At 46.1% G+C, this 16,528-nt stretch overlaps 1 protein-coding gene across 1 annotated transcript in view; it reads left to right on the top strand.

Annotated features, from left to right (window-relative positions):
* LOC146830538 (X-linked retinitis pigmentosa GTPase regulator-interacting protein 1-like) overlaps window positions 1–16,038 on the top strand; it is a 429,819-nt gene extending 413,781 nt beyond the window's left edge. The window contains exon 26 of the mRNA XM_085604749.1: window positions 13,816–16,038. Coding sequence (XP_085460875.1) covers window positions 13,816–13,928 — 113 coding nt within the window. The 3' untranslated portion in view covers window positions 13,929–16,038. The remainder of the gene's footprint in view (window positions 1–13,815) is intronic.
* The last annotated feature ends 490 nt before the right edge of the window (window positions 16,039–16,528 follow it).

The following is a 16,528-nucleotide window of genomic DNA, read 5'->3' as shown; positions in this document are numbered from 1 at the left end:
ACATACAAATAAAATACATATTAAAATACATTACACTAATAAAATATCGATATTCTTGACATCGAAATTTTTTATTACGATATTACTTACATCTATATTAATGACTTCGATATTATTAACTTCGATAATACTTACCTTGGGGTCGATATTCTGTCCATCGATATTCTTGACTTCGATATTCTTTACCTACGATATTTACAACTCGATATACTTGTAGGTCGACATTTAAAACTCGATATTTAGACTGCTCACCGGCGCAGATAACTTGGGAGTGAAGCATTAATGTACGTCTGGCACAGAACTGTTTTACAATTTGAGCGGCGCTACAATATTAAGGCATACGATGGAACATGCAGTGTGACATTAAGGAACAAAGTGATCGCGATCAAACATCAAAGCAGCTGCGAAAGTGAAAGTAATCGTGGTCAAGCGCGGCGCGCGCGCTCGCGCACATGCACTGTAGCTCTAGGCTGGCCTGGTAGCACTTTTTGGAGCCCTCTCAAAAAGTCTCGCCAGACCAGCGCATGCGCTGGGTCATTCGAGACCTAAAAAGCACTCTTCCTGGACCAAAATCTAGTTTTCTGCCAAATTTTGTGTAAGTCTGTTCAGCAGTTACCGAGTACCAAATGACTCAAACTTCCATACATACAACAAGCTAACGTGGGTAGGTGCTTTGGACATCCCACTGCACCTCTTATCCTAACACAGAACTATTGCACTGCATGCACATCCTCGACGCTTGTGTGAAATTCGTGGCCAGCGCCCCAGCCCCTGAAGGCTGCATTTCCTGTGCATTCTTCTGTGTTTGTTCCCCACATGGATGGATTTCCTAGCAGGGATGTGGTGTCAGGCAAAGCCTACTTTATAGTCTCTTCTCTTACAAGAAACACAAAGGTGGGATATTTGTTTAACTGTTCTCTCTCATCTCTTTTTGCAAACCCTAACCAAACACCTTGTTTCTGTCAGCAAGGATCAAAATAAATCTCCACCGTGAAAGCCCATTTGCACAAGTCCACGTGTGGTTTTGACTGCAAAGGTCTGAAGGAGCTTTCCCAACTCTAAATAAATATGTAATACTGCTACATGGGCTGTACCCAAGCAGATCAGGCCGAGAAGCCTGAGGGGGTCATTTACCCTTCTTTCTTAGACCTATTGTGTGGGCTCCCTTTGATGTATCAGTTTTTGCCACCCTCCACCACAGTGGGATGTAGGTGTGAAGGAATGTGAAGGAATTCCTCTTGTTAATCTCTGCAGCTGAGCTTCTGGTCAACTAAATGTAATAATTCAAGAATTAATAAATAAATGACTGAAGCATTATAGGCAAAGAAAGCACAGGGGCGGCTCCTCCATGTGGGCGGAGGAGCGTCACCCCACTGCTTTCTTGCAGTGCCAGAAGCAGAAACATAAAATGGTATTATAAATACCATTTTATGTCTCTGCTTTTCGCACTGCGAGAAAGCAGAAGGGTTTGGTTGGGGGCTGGCGGGTGGGCAGTCCTGCTCCAGGGCAGGGGAGTGGCTTGCCCACTGTTGTGGGCGCTGACTGTTTGGTCGGTAACAGGGCGACCAAAACAGTCATACACACTCTCCCTTTTCTCCATGTAGGCCGCCTGCATGGCGCTTAGCATAAACACATTATGCAAAATCACATTAGACCTACAGCTTAAATTAGCCGTGCAGCACAGTAACAGTAGTCAGGTGCACACGTCTCCTTAGGGTCTTGCGCCCTACCAGCACACCAGGTGCTCACAGGCCAACTGGCCTTCCTCAGGGGGGCCCGTCTGGGACTCCCCTGCAATGCCCTATGTCCATCCAAAGTCAGGACTCTAAATGGGAGCTCACCCTTGTTTTCCTTATGGCAAAAAGAAATGCCCCCATCGTTGCAGCTGCCCGCACCCTGGCGGGGCATCTGGGAGAATCAGCACCGGCACCAAAAATGCCTTGGGAGCCCCTCCTTCCCGGGGTTCCTTTCACAGAGACCCCACGTGCGTGCTCCCCTGCAAGCCCCACTCACCGGGCTTCTCGTTGCAGCGCTGCACGTCCGGCTGTGGGGGAAAAGGCGCAAAGCTGGACCACGGGAGCCCGCGAGGATCCGTACCTCTCAATGCTGGTACGGGGAATTCGGAAATCTTCCGCCAGAGGCTCCTCGACCATGCTCACCACCAGGCAACCGATGCCTGACTTCCGGTCCAGGGCACAGCTTCATTCCTTGAGATCGCGATGTCCCGCCCACTGTCAGGCTTATCCCACCTGACTGCCGCCTGCTTCCTCCGGTCAGGCAGAAAACAGGAAAACGTGCCATCAACACGCTTCGGGGGTGCAGACACCGCACTTTCCCTGTACTTCATACCCCGCCTTGGCCCTCTGAGCAGCAAAGCTCCCTGCCACCTGCTCTTGTCCTCAGAATGCAGGAGAGGCGGGCGTGTCTCGGCACTGGCGTACAGGGGCACTAAAGGTATAGCACACACGAGGCGTTGGCCAGCAGGAGGCCCCCTTCTTGGGCTCAGGAAAAAGTGCTCACCATGCGCTGTTGGCCCAAATCATCATCTGAAGCTTGGCAGTGTTAAGAGGCTCACCTGCAGGTACCAGCAGGGAGCACTTCCCTCCGGCAGTGCACAGACAGGCTAGCGCACTGGGGCTCAAAAACAGACAGCAGACCCCTCAGCTGCCAAGCAGGGCAGCAGGTCCAGCCCTAGTGGCTGTTCCTCCTGGCAGACTGGCAGCCTGCAGGCCCCCAAGTAGCACCAAGCAGCACACAGCTCCAAGTAGGCTTCTTTCACATTGGGTCACAGCCCCAATATTTATATTAGCTCGGTCTTTGTTCTGCCCTGGCACAGGGCTCGGGGAACCAGTCCAAACTGGTTCTGGGGGGTACTCAAGCATTTCTATACAGTGCTCACACCCTCCTTTGTCAGGTTAGGCTCTGGTCCCAGACACACCACAGGGGAGCGGAGCCAGCATTGTACCAGCCATGCACAGAACTGTTCAGGGTCAGGGGCTACTCATCCCACTACTCTGAATGCAGATCAGGTCCATTCAGCCTAGCGCTGACTCACCCAGCCCCTCTGGAACCACGGCACTTTCCCAGTCCCTGTCACTCCAGAGCCAGACATGCTATACACATCAGGCATGCACAAAGACACATAGCACACAGAAATGCCAACTTCTAAAAGTGGCATTTCTAAAATAGTGATAATAAATCTGCACACACCATTAAGCAGCATTTATTATTACTATTCCAAACTTACCAAACTTGACCACGCTGCTCCTCTCATATTAGAAATTACCACTGAAACACTTATCAGGGAATCCCTAATGCATTCCTGTGAGAGGGCAGCCTCACAGCAGTGAGAAACCAAAATGGCTGTTTGTCACTACCAGGACATACCATACATTTAAGGCACATGTCCTACCTTTTACCTACAATGCACCCTGCCCATAGGGCTAGTTAGGGCCTACCTTAGGGGTGACTGACATGCAGTAAAAGGGGAGTCACAGACGTGGCACCCACTTTATGTGCCACGTCACAGCGGCAGGAAACTGCATGCTCAGGCCCTGCAATGGCAGAGGCCTGAGACAGGTTTGAAAGGCTGCTTTGGTGGGTTGCGCAAGCAGCGCTGCAAGCCCACCAGTGGCATTTAATTTACTGGCCCCGGGTATCTGAGATACGGCAATACAAGGGACTGACAAGTAAATTAAATACTCCAAACAGGTGTAGACCAATCTTACCATGTTTACCACAGAGAGCACACTCACTTTACGCTGGACAGCAGTGGTAAAGTGCCCAGAGTCCTAAAACCACCAACACCAGGTCAGAAAAAAGACTAGAAGGAAGGCATAAAGTTCAGGGATGACCCTGCAAAAAGGGCCAAGTCCAACAGTAAGTTTTTATTTTTTATCTAAAGTTAACCCCAAGCGTGACTTCCTCCCCACGCCACCCCTCTTTCCCCCACCCCCGAGTCATGCAGGCCGCGACTGCCTAAGCCTAATCACTGTAGTGGTCTTTTCATCTTGAATTATTTATACACAGCATATTTTGTTCCAATAGCACGTTTCTGTCAAAAGTGTGCAAAACGAAAAGATTTTGATTCACATTCACATTGTAACTTTTTTACAGCAGACTTGTTGGAGGAAAAGTGTTGTTTAAAGGAGCATATTTTTCTTAGGTTGAGGTGGGAAAAGATTTCTTTCACGCATGCACCCACAGCTGGAAATAGCGAAAACCTTTGAACACATTTATAGTTGATTTGGCCAAATGTCAGGTGGGTCTGGTGGCTTAGGGGACTAATGCATCGACTATAGAGGCCTGTGTTTGTCCTTATGGTCACAGGTACATATCCCAGCGGGTCAACTCAGACTGTCGTCATTCTGAGATCGATAAAATGAGTGCCATTCATATTCAGCACCAAGATACCCTTCTGGGTGAACGTGTGCATTACAAATACTCATAGCTACTCTAGAGGTCAAAGTACTAAGGGACATATTTACAAGAGAATTGGCGTTAAGCTAAAATTGCTAAACCTGCACTCCGTCATTCTGAAAACAGAGGGATGCATCGTATTTACAAGAATGCGGTGCACCCCTGCATTCCCCCTAGCGCTGGTGCTAAATTTAGCTGCCTAGCGTCAATGTAGGCACCCTTGCACCATAGTGCACGGGTGCCTGCGTTTCAGGAAAGGCTTGTTCATGTGAATGAAAGTGTCCCTTCCTGCACATAAACAATCAGTAATGGCGATTTGTAACTTCTGTGTGAGCTGCTTTATGCAGCACACATAGAAGTTGCAACATGTGATTTTGTAATGATTGTTTATGTGTAGGAAGGGACACCTTCCTGCACATGAAGAATCACTAGTGGCGATTTGCAGAATGCAGCACACACAGAAACAGCAAAAATGAGGAGAAATAATAATTTCTCCTCATTTTGCCAAGTTTAAACCAACCTTCCCTGGTCTTATTTTTGGCGCTGCCTCCTATTTACAACACTCTTGTAAAAAGGGGGCAGCGTCAAAAAGCAATGGGTGTTAGGGCGACTTACATTGCCTGCCCCTTTCATGCTAAATGCTGCATGAAGGGGGGCCTTATTCACAAGTTGGTGTCAAGCCATGTTAAGGGGCTTATCACCACCAGACCTTCACAAAAAGTGACGTTCTGGAAGCAATCAGCGCTTGTAAATATGCCCCTAAATGTCCAGATCAGACAAAATTAGGGAAAATGACCGACAGGTGGATTTGCCACGATGTTCAAGAAATACATGCACTTTAATAAGACGATGAAATGAAAGAACTACTGCTGGATCTCAGTCAGAGATACATATAGTGTCGGCAAGAGTCTCTGAAGCCTGGGTATGGTGCCCTAGGAGGTCTGAATCCAGAGAGGGGAATATCTTAGAGACTGGCTCACCGAACACGCAAGGAAGTTCAGTGCCAGTAGCAAGTAAACCCTGACCAGGGAGATTTTGCAAACACAATCGGGGAATCTATTTCCCCCATTGATTTCTATTGAAGCTGAGGCAATTTCATCCGGAAGACAGCTAGAATAAAGCCATGTTTTGGTTCAAAAATCACGAATCTCCGTCTGAATAGTGTCTACTGTCATGTGTTGGCTTCTGAGGGGCGTAGCTTCAGGGGGGGTGGGCAGTGGCGGTTTCTCTTTGAGGGCGTCGGGGCTCCGCCCCAGGTACATTTTTTCATTTGCAAGAGAAGAATAGAGATCACATTTATTTAATAAAAAAAAAATCCCGAAGAACACAGGGCACGGTCTCAGAGTCTGCAGTAGTCTGCCCACTCACCAATACCTCCGTGCCAGCTCCGCTGTTCACACTACGTCACATCACGTGACTGAGTGATTGCTTTGCTGCTCCCGGGCCCAAAGGAGCCTGCTATGTGTTTTCCGGGCCGACAACCTCACAGCCCTGAAGGCTGTGATGTCATCAGCTCGGCAAAGACCTAGCTGCAAGGCCCAGTCTCCACCCCCTGATGGCGTGGAGGTTAAGTTAGCCCCGGGCGTTTTTAATACAAGCCCGGGATCGCTAACTCTCCACGTCAATCAGAGAGTGGAGGAGAGCTTGCCATGGTGTCACCCCACCCCTTCCCAACTCGTCACAGGGCGTGGTGGGACCCACCCTGTGACGAGTTGGGAAAGGGTGTGGCAGGCGGGCAGCCAAGGAGTCGAGTGACCGTCTGCGCAGGCTCAGACTGCTTCCCGCGCGCGTGAGTCGGCAGTTGGAGGAGTGGCAGCCATTTTATCCAGACGGACGGTCACAGACTGCATTAGAGCGGAGCGGAAAGCCGGGGTCGAGGAGCCTCAGTCAGTCTGTCCTGAAGGAAGCGGACCGGTCGTGCCCTGCAGCAGCAGCTAGTCCATGTGGTTGCAGGCTGCCAGGTTGCTGTCCGGAGTAGACTTGTGAACTCGGGCAGTTCACCAGGTAAGGCCCCCAGGCGGGCAGTTTTTAACTTATAGGCCTGCGTGTGTTAGTCTACTCTCTCTGATGGTGGAGCGGAGGAATAAGGGGAGATAGTTTGGCTTATTATGTAATCTTTCTTATCTGTGGCAATAGTGTTAGTACAGGCCAGCCGCGCCAGAACAGATAATGTAGTGCGCGCAATTCACTTCAGACATTTGCTGCACTCCGTCCTACGAACGTCCTCGACGGGTATTTATCCTTCAGCGAGAGAACAATGAGTGAAGAGAATGTAAACGAAATGTAAACCACGACGCAATGCGAATTTAATTACGCACATCCCATTTCAGAAGCCAGCCTACAAGATGGAGGGTAAAAAATGAGCAAACTTTTGTTTTCAACTTTCCATCGGGAGCAAGACAGAATTTTAAGCAACTGGGTGTTGAGTATTTATTACTCCAAGGAAGCAGGCAGACATTGTGTGACAGGCCTGCATTAGATAAAGAATGATCCGCGATAACACAGATGGCCGGTTTGAAATTAGCAATCACGGCCATTGAACTTGCTTGGAAAATATAATTGTTGTTCTTTCAACACATGCTGTATGGGGAAGTCTGAAAATAAATAGAGATACGAGCAGTGAAGGTGATCGACTGAATGTGAAATTGCCAGAGAAAATGAATTTGTGAAAGCAGTTGGCGATGATTGAGTAGACTTTGACACACAGAAATATTGTTCTTAAAGACAATCTGCCGATAGTCCATTAGTTCTTTTGGGAATGCGGCCCATTAACTGTTATATTTATTAAGCTGAACGCAGTGGTGATACTAGAAAATATTATACCACAAACTGCATATTCACACTGTGCTAAGTTAGCGTGCCATTGGCTCTCCCGGGACCTACAAAGGTTATGCTAATGAAGCGAACACCGAGAGCGCTAAGGAAGGGATTCGGAAAGGAGCACTTCCTTTTTCGATCGTGCTGGAGACGGGCACTTTTCAGGACACTAAATTAACATTTGAGCATTTTGTAATTACTTTAAATGCACCTGGCCAGTTGCTTTTTATTTCGACACTAACTCTGTGCAGGCGAAAACAAAGAGAAGGATTTCCTTACCTGGATTGTAATGAGACTTTTGCCTGCATTATGGGAATTGTATTTTCAATAGACTGGTCATGTAACACCCGGGTGTTCACCCATATGTTCGCATGTGCATCAAGCTACTTATGTGATTAACACCGATCCACCCTAATATGCACATACAGTCAGCCAACAGTCTCTTTAACTATGTATTCCTCTTAACAGCCATCAGAGCATCCATTGACAACCACATGTGTTTGCATGTTGCCTTTTATGTATTGTCTCACTGCATATCTCTCTACAGTAGCATCCCTTCTTCCAACTAAACTGCGCTCAGAAAAGGCCCACTAATCTCCAAACTACAAGTGGCAGGGCATGTGCTGGGTGTATTAAAAGATTAGATAGATAGGTTTGATGTTATTTAAGGTGTTGTGCTTGAGCCTCATTGCAGTTCCTGTTGAAAGAGTTGGGCGGTCTCTGTCTAAACGTACATAAGTTGGATTTCTGGAAGCATGCTGATGAGCATGTATGTGCACCTCATGCCACCTTCACAAATGCCAAATTGTGCATTTTTAACACTACAAGTTGGTGGTAATTTGCGATTTCTTGACCTAAATTCGCAAGTCCAAAATGCTACATACATAGCATTTAAGGAATCACAAAATTGCGATTCCTTAAATGCTAAAGCAAAATAAGGAATCGCACATTTTTGCGATTCCTTATTGTGCGAATTGTTGTTGCATGCCAAAACGTGCAAAAAGATCGTTTGCGGTTCACAAACGCCAGAATTCTGCGAATTCCGGCATTTGCGAATTGCAAACTGCTTGATACATCTAGGCCATGGTTTTTAACTTAGTGAAACTGTTCATTTTGTGATAGGTGTATGTTAATGGAAAACACGATAGGGAAGAAGCTACTACTGAAGCACAATGGCTTCCGAAAGTCTTGAAAATCCACCATTTGGCTGCTAATTTTTCAAAATTTTCTCGGGGGGGAATCCCCCCGAACCCTCCGTAGGTGGTTCGGGCTCGCTCGCTGCGCTCGCTCGCGCGCCATTCGACACCCAAAATTTTCAGCCCCACCACTTTAAAATCTCACCAGCCGCCACTGGGGGTGGGTGTTTGGGGTGTTACACCCTGTAATAAATGTATTATGTAGTAAATAGTTGAATACAGGTACTTTAAGTCGGGTATGGTGAGGGATTTCGCTTGGTATATTTACATACTCATGCAGACAAAGCCACACACACACACTCCCGTCTGTTTTAACAGTCTTAAAAAATGATTCTTTTACAATACATTGAGTTTTAAGTACCCCTCGCAATCTGCACGCCTCTTTCTTTCTAATGCTCCGTAAGTCCCCTCCTACGTGCTTCTCGTGTATTGTATTTTAACCCGCGTGATGGTTGGAAATTCAGAAGCTTAACGTCCTCCAATCGTACTGACCAAGCTGCGCCCCTGGGACTTGCCAGATACTCAGTCATTTCAGGGATTTGATTTCTAATGGTACATAGGTGGACAACATGAAGCATACATATCCGTCCTGCTTTCTCCTTCCTGTGTTGGCGTTCTCAGTAGGAGGGGTTGCCCACAAATACATAAAACATACTAGAGGGAAACCAGCAAATACCACGACCGCCGAACAATGCATTGGAATAGTAAATTATGCTATTCCAAAGTCCAGCGCCCCACTAAGGCAAGTCGTTGTAACGACTTGAATTGTAAATGGAATGTGTGGTTCAGACGCATTCGCTGTTCCGCCTGCGTCGTTAAGGAACGCATGGGTAAGGAAAGCGTGGTTGTGTCATACAACCGTACAAGAGAGGCATACTAGATGACTGACATAAAGGTATCCCAAAAGCAGGCCTGCCAGCTCGTAATCATTTTTAGGTCTCGCCTTGCTATCGCAAAGCGAGACTATTGAAAGCGGGTTTGAAAAGTGCTCCCAAAAAGCGGATTGCATGGCTAGCATGCGCACAATCACGCGTATCGTGCCGCCATGCAATCCACCTTTTGGGAGCACTTCAAAGGGTCCGCTCCCCCGCCCCCAGCGCGCGCGCCACGCTCCGCCGGGCTTGTTGAAATGTGCTATTGTCAAAGAGCTCCGTGCTCATCAAAGCACCGCTTTGATATTCTTATTTTACGTCCGACGCTTCGGTTTACGACGGCACTGCTGGCACTAGAGATTCTCTGACTTATGCACTCTTTCAAAATGTCACACTGATGAGCCGTAGAAGGAGGCCTTTATTAACTACATGTGATGAATCTGTCGCATCTGAGCTGAATGAACATTCTTCTATGGGGGTATTTGTGGCAGACACTGTCTCAGTAAACATCAGAGACCACTACACCGAGCTGTCAACACGGACGATCAAATAGAGTGCTCTCTCTGCAATGGTTAGCACTATTTTTAACAGAAAAGGACTCCAGAGTTTTTGGACTCCTACAGTTTTCCGCCCTAACAGTTACCTGTACACCCAATTAAACATGGCGATTTAAAAAAAAACAGAAACAGGTCAGGCAGAATAATATTTCACAATAACCAGATTAAAGATGATGCATCATTTACTTGCAGGGCACATGGTTTATTTTATTTACATCATAGTTGCTGAGGTGTACGATTTTAAAAAAATACATTCAACATATTTAAGAGAAAATGATACTACTGTACTGCAGTTCTGAAGGGCCAATTGCGTAGGTTGAAAAGAAGCTGTGTAAATAACAATACATTACGGCAAATTTCTATTTCGTTCCCTTGAAATACATGTGTTCAGCATACCGGTCTGCGCAAGTGTGCGCATGTGCAAGTGTCTCCATGCGCAAAAGTGTGAGTTTGTGTAAATTTGTGTATGAACATGTGAAAGTTAGTGAGAGCGATTGTCTGAGACCACAGTCTCTTTCTTTCCCTGACTTGATCTGTCTCTCTCAGGTCTCTCCCTTTGGATGTTTAAAACTGTCGTCGGTTTGTTGCCGAAGGGAGACAATCCATGTGCGCGCACGGACAGGCGGTATGCACGCGCATGGCGTCTCCTCTTTCGGCATTTCAGGACAGGAGATGGCGCACGCTCCTCCGTTCGCTTTTGCTTGTTTCTCTCCTTGCAGCCTGGGTAGAGGCATGTCCAAGCGGTGCTCAAACCTGATTGCCAGTGTGATGGCCAAGCTTCCACAGGAGCTGCACAAGCTGAAGACTTACCCTTGCACCGACATCGGCTACGAGTACTCCGGGCAAGCAGCAGAACGTGCCCAGCGAGCAAGAGTCCAAGCAATACGCACAGTACAACGACCCCCCTGGGCGAGCAGTAGCCGCACCTGCCAGCCACCCCTGCAGTCCTGTGTCCAATCATGGCGGTCCCCCCCCCCCCCCCCCGGCTCAGCTTTCGGCAGAGATTGTTTGAAACAGTGTGCAGCACACTCAACCCACGGCAAACACGACATCGAGGGACCCCCTCGTGGAGTTACAGACCAAAACATGAGCACTTCTTTCATGCCCAGTATTGTACTTCTTCAATAAACCCATTTTTCTATAAGGAGCAAGTCTGCTGTTTCATTATGTTGCAGGTTGAGATTATCAGTGAAGCTCAGACGTTGGTTTAGAATATGACTCACAAGCTCCATTTATTTACTTTTCCACACCTGTCCCTTTTACAAAGCACCATTAAGCCACGTCAGTCTTTAATTCTAACTAGACACACTTGGCATGCTAGCACACGCAGCTCATACATGATTTACGTCACATAGCCATCTTTTGCAGCTCCTGCCACTTCGTACATCTCAGGTATGAACTATGGAAATGATTCTTTTGACAACAAATGTATGCTGTTTGTCAGCTGAGAAGCAGGTTTATGCAGAGGGAAATACACCTATGGGGGTGGGACATAACATTTTTGTTGCCAGCTGTTTTTGCCTATTATTTCCAATGTCAGGGTATTTGGAAAATAATTCCAATGTGTCTTCCCTGTGAATATGCTGATGCACTAATAATGATGTCACCAGTCGTTTGTGCACTTTAACGTCTAGGGGGACTGACTTTGAAGCCGGGGAGCAAGGTTTAAGTCTGACGGGAGGCACAAACATCCTGTGATTCTGGGCAAATCACTTAATCTCCCTGTGCCTGAAAATGAAAGTGTCCATCTGTAATGCAACTGGTGCTGATGTAAAGTGCTCTGATAACTTCAGGTTGAGTTTGACTACATGAAACTGCAAAAAAAGACCAAGGCTGACAAATGAACTATGAAGTCCTCTCTGCATAACCGCTCAGGCCATTGTTGTCACTCGGTGGTTTGCATTTCTTCATTAATTTAGCATCAACACAACTCACTGCACCCTCTGCGATGAATGAAAGTCACATATAAAACCAACTGGGAAATGAAGGGCGGTCAGAGATTTAAGAGTCATCCGCTGGCGCATTACCAACACTCGCCAGCAGATATTTTTGAATAAATTACTCTTTTTATAGGCGTATCGTATTTAAACAATTAGTATGACTAATAATTTTAAACGGTTCCTTTTAAAACGACTTTCCTTTCACTCGATATTGCTGTCTCCGTGTGTCTCCCTTCGTCCCTCCCATCTAGTCTCGGTCACTGGCCCCACCCGCAGTGACACTTTCCATCCTTCCTATTCCATCTCCTTATTTACCTGGCCCCAGTGTCTCTATTAGCATCTCCCAAGCAATGCTCCTAAAATGCACCTCTCAGTAGGTCAAGAACAATGGGAACCTCCTCACTTGGTCATAGATAGCACACCCCTTAAACACTGTGTGGGGCACATTATGGGGACAAGAATAATCGACATGGTCTTCATGGCCATGCACTATAATTAAAGATTTTCTGAAGTTGTTTTAAGTCAATTTTGATCTTGTCCAAATCACACATTACCCGCAGCCTTAATTAAAACAAAACAAAATGTAAAAAAATATATCTTAAGGAACGCTTTACATAAGGGGGCAGATTTATGAGCCCCTTGCGCCACTTTTGCGTCACTTTTAACATGGGAAAAGTGACGCAAAAGTGGCGCAAGGGGCTCATAAATCTGCCCCAAGGTTTTTTGCACCAAAAGAGCAGTTGAGTCACTGATTCTGTGGTACTTACTGAACTGGGCATGGGGTCGCTGTTTTCTCAACTAACCTAAGGCCATGAGCAGATGTTTGCAGCTGGTGATCAGCTCAGTGAACCGTCACAGAAGTGTCACTTGGACTCAGCTGATTTAGATGTGTGCGGCTCTGCATCATTTGCTCCCCACGTGAGCTTTCTAAACTGTGTCTGCTGCTCCCGGGATCTTGTTTTCCAAACTCACAGCACATAAGCTACCAAAGTACTTCCGGTTCCGTTACTCTTTTCTGCCCAGAGATAGTAAATCACGTCTCGCGGTCTGGCCTGACTTTATGATGAGGCGGAGCTTCACAATGTTGAGCAAAAACATGCCGGAGACTAAGGTAGGCTATGGAAGCTCTAAAATAATTGCCAAGATTAGTGCAAAAAATAATAACGGGGCATTTTTCAAATCGGATGCAAAGCATTGTAAACTTAGCGTGAACAGTTTTGGAATTCTAGTGACAGTGTGATTAATTTGCAAATGAGTTTATTGAGTTTCCTTTTCAAAATGCATGCAGTTTAATTTGCAGTCACCAGATGCAGTCTGATACACCGTGCCTCTTCGTGCGTTTGTGTTTTCACTTTTAGGGGAACTGGTTTACACTCCTAATAAAGATTATTGCTCTTTTCCTAAAACAATGCTGTTTGTCTGATTGTTTGGATGGCAGCTCCTCGCAGTAAAAGAGGCAAAGGAACTGCCAGCCTTGCTTCTCATAAGCAACCACCATAAGTACAAAGTGCATGTTTATGCACAGCTTGCAGGTTTTCAAAACACATACATCAAAGTCATTATCATTTACAATGCCAATAGCTCAAACTCTCTCAAATGCGAGACCTATTGCATTGCAAATGCTTGTTCACCATGTGAAGGGGAGGCTTGGAAGGGGCAACACTTGAAGATGGGGGCAGGGCTTATGGGCAGTGACAGCATGAGTAGACATAGAGGATCATGGGAGGGGCGGGGGTGGCAGAGGGTCTGGCCGCTCCATCCCCTTACCACAAACACAAAAGGTTACTGAAGCCACATACTATGTATTAGCTGTGGTGATGAGTGATCAGAGTGCATCTTTATATACATTATAAAGTAGATTGCCTGTCATTTGCAAGTAAGCCTAACTGCGGGGTCCTCTGTTTCTGGGTAAAGTGCAGTACAACATGGTTTGGAAAAATTTGAAATAAATATAAAGTGTAGATCTAATTAACTATAATGTTTAATAGTAACCCTGTGTTTTTTTGCTTGTCAGTTTTGAACGTCCCGGATGAGGATACTGTGATTGGCACTCTGACCGTGTCAGTGGAAGCTGTGGAAGCCATGTGCGCGGTTTACTGGGAGAGAAGAGACCCGCCGGCCTCGTGAGGGTCCAGGAAAGGCCCGCATCTGACGGCAGCCGCCCTGCGTCAATGTTCGACATGCAGAACTTTCTGATTCATGCCATTTGCTCCCTCTGTGGGAATGAAAAGTTACCAGAAAACGTTTATTTGACTGAAAACGGCATACTATGGACGTGGGCGATGCTCCTATTACCAAAAAGCTGCTAGCACTTTTTTTTGCTTCTCTAAGTAGTGAAAGCCAGGCATGACTTTTTACTTTGTGAAGGAATATTCCTGTAGTCATATTTTAGATTCTGTGGGAGAGATTTACAAGCCCCTTGCGTCATTTTTACGCCGCCATTGCGTCACTTTTTGTGACGCAGCGGCGGTGTAAAAATGCGGCCCATTGACAATGTGACGCATCTAGGGAGACGCGTCATGTTGTAAAGCCCTGCGTCACATTATACCTGCGTCAGGTATAAAGTATGTAGGGTGGGCGTTCCCACGCAGGAAAGCCTCGTAAAAGTGGCGCAGTGAAATCTACAAGATTTCACTGCGTCACTTTCAGGACGCCACTGCGTCAAAACCTTGCACTTGCTTGAAGCATGTGCAAAGAGTGACGCAGCACAATGAGGATAGGCCTCAACATGCATTGCTGGAGTTGCGTCGTGCTTGCAAAACGACTCCAGCAATGCGTGACTTTTGCGCCAATAGATGCATCAGAATTTATGACGCATCTGTCAACCCTTGTGCCACGGTGCGCCATATTGTAAGTACGGCGCATCCATGGTGGTGCAAGGGTTTCTCAGGTTGGCGCAGGGGAAGTGACTCATCCCTACAGATGCATCACTTTCTTGTAAATCTGGCCCGGTGTTCTCAGTTTTAGCCAAGCAAGCATGTTTTGCAAATCATTTTGCGGCAGTCTGTTTTTGGTTTGACTCGTAACAAAAGTGTGAGATCTTTTATGATCAGTGTGTCAGCACCTGCAGTACCCACAACTGTGCTCAAATCCGAGGCACAGGGTCAATCGCAGGACCAGGGTAAACAAGGTGAATTCAAAAGCACAGGGCTAGAAAACAATTTACCAATTGTTTCTTTTATTCACTAGATTTATTCAGTGAATAAAATGAACGTTACATCCGCAATGTAGTCAGTTAAAATGAATACATTACAGAAATCAATTGTATTCTTTAAGCAGAGTAATTGTTCAAATAAGCAAATCACGATAAAGTTAAATAAGTAGCAAGTGCTGCATGAGAAAATGATGTGTGTTCATTGAGACCCCGCACTTTTCAAACATGTTTGTTATTAAGTCAAATAAACCAACAGTGCAGAATATTAAATACACAAATCAAATGATTCTAGCAGAAATATCTCCAAATGAGAAAGTGTAGTGCAGAGCAACAGAGATCTGTGCAAATGAAGTAAAAGACCAAAAGAGAGAGCGCCTACCATAAAGTCAAGGGCACATATGTACAAGCCCCTATTGCCATGGGAACGTCACTTTTTGTGACATTCCCGTGGTGATAGTGGCCTTGCCTTATGTACAAGGCAGCGGTAAGCCACTTAATGTGGCTTAATGCTGCCTTGTTCATAAGGCACCCGTTCACGCTATGTTGAGCGTGAAAGGGGCATGCAGTGGGTGTTGTGGTGGGCGTTCCACCTGAACACCCATTGTATTTGATGCTGCCCCTATGTACAAAGGTGGCGTACATAGGAGGCAGCGCCAAAATTAAGACCAGGAAAATCCTGGTCTTAAGTCGGCAAAATGAGGAGAAATGCATTATTGCACACATGGAAAAAGCAAAATGCCATTGTTTGTGTATGTACAGGAAGGTGTCCCTTCCTGTACATTAACAAACCTTTTAAAAAATGCCATTTTGTAACTTTCATGTGTGCTGCATGAAGCAGCGCACATGAAAGTTACAAAATGGCATTTTAGGGTTGTTTATGTGCAGAAAGGGACACCTTCCTACACATAACCAATCCTCCCCTGCTTGCAGACACCCTTGCACTCTGGTGTAAGGGTGCCTGCGTTGGTGCTAAGTTCTTAAACTTAGCGCCATCGCAGGGGGAAACGCAAGGCTGCACCACATTCTTGTAAATATGGTGCAGCCTTGCGTTTCCAAAGTGGCAGAGCGTGTCGTTAGGAGGCAAACGACACGCTCCGCCACTTCATTGCACATATCCCCCAAGATCTTTTATGAAGATTAGAAGATTACATGTCATACAGAAAAATATTGTGACATTTTAAAATACATACCTTTCGTTAGCAACAGATTGAGGAAGTCAGAATTGTTACTTGAAATTAAACATATTTCTTCCATCCCATGCTGCTGTTAATAAGCACAGATTCATTATTAATGTAATGTTTTTCATCAGAAGCAGAATACTGACTTTTAAATGCACTGCATACATTCATGTCTTTGCACATCATTCCTTCCTGCCCAGACCATGTAACAGAGTCTTTGTAATAGACAATGGAAGCCTTCACTCCTGCCTACCCGGTCATAAAATATTAACCTTTAAAAGTTACATCTTGTTAGGTACCAAAAAAGATAGAGAGCAAGACCAGCATTTGGAAAATAAGTCCAATTCGTTTTCTGTTCTTCAGATCTTCCGAGAAAGAATCTTGAGCACATCGGT

The sequence above is a fragment of the Triturus cristatus genome, chromosome 5_1 (assembly GCF_964204655.1).
Source record: "Triturus cristatus chromosome 5_1, aTriCri1.1, whole genome shotgun sequence".
Classification (NCBI taxonomy): domain Eukaryota; kingdom Metazoa; phylum Chordata; class Amphibia; order Caudata; family Salamandridae; genus Triturus; species Triturus cristatus.
The sequence above is the reverse complement of the archived record's forward strand: the minus strand, read 5'-3'. Positions and strand labels throughout refer to the sequence as shown.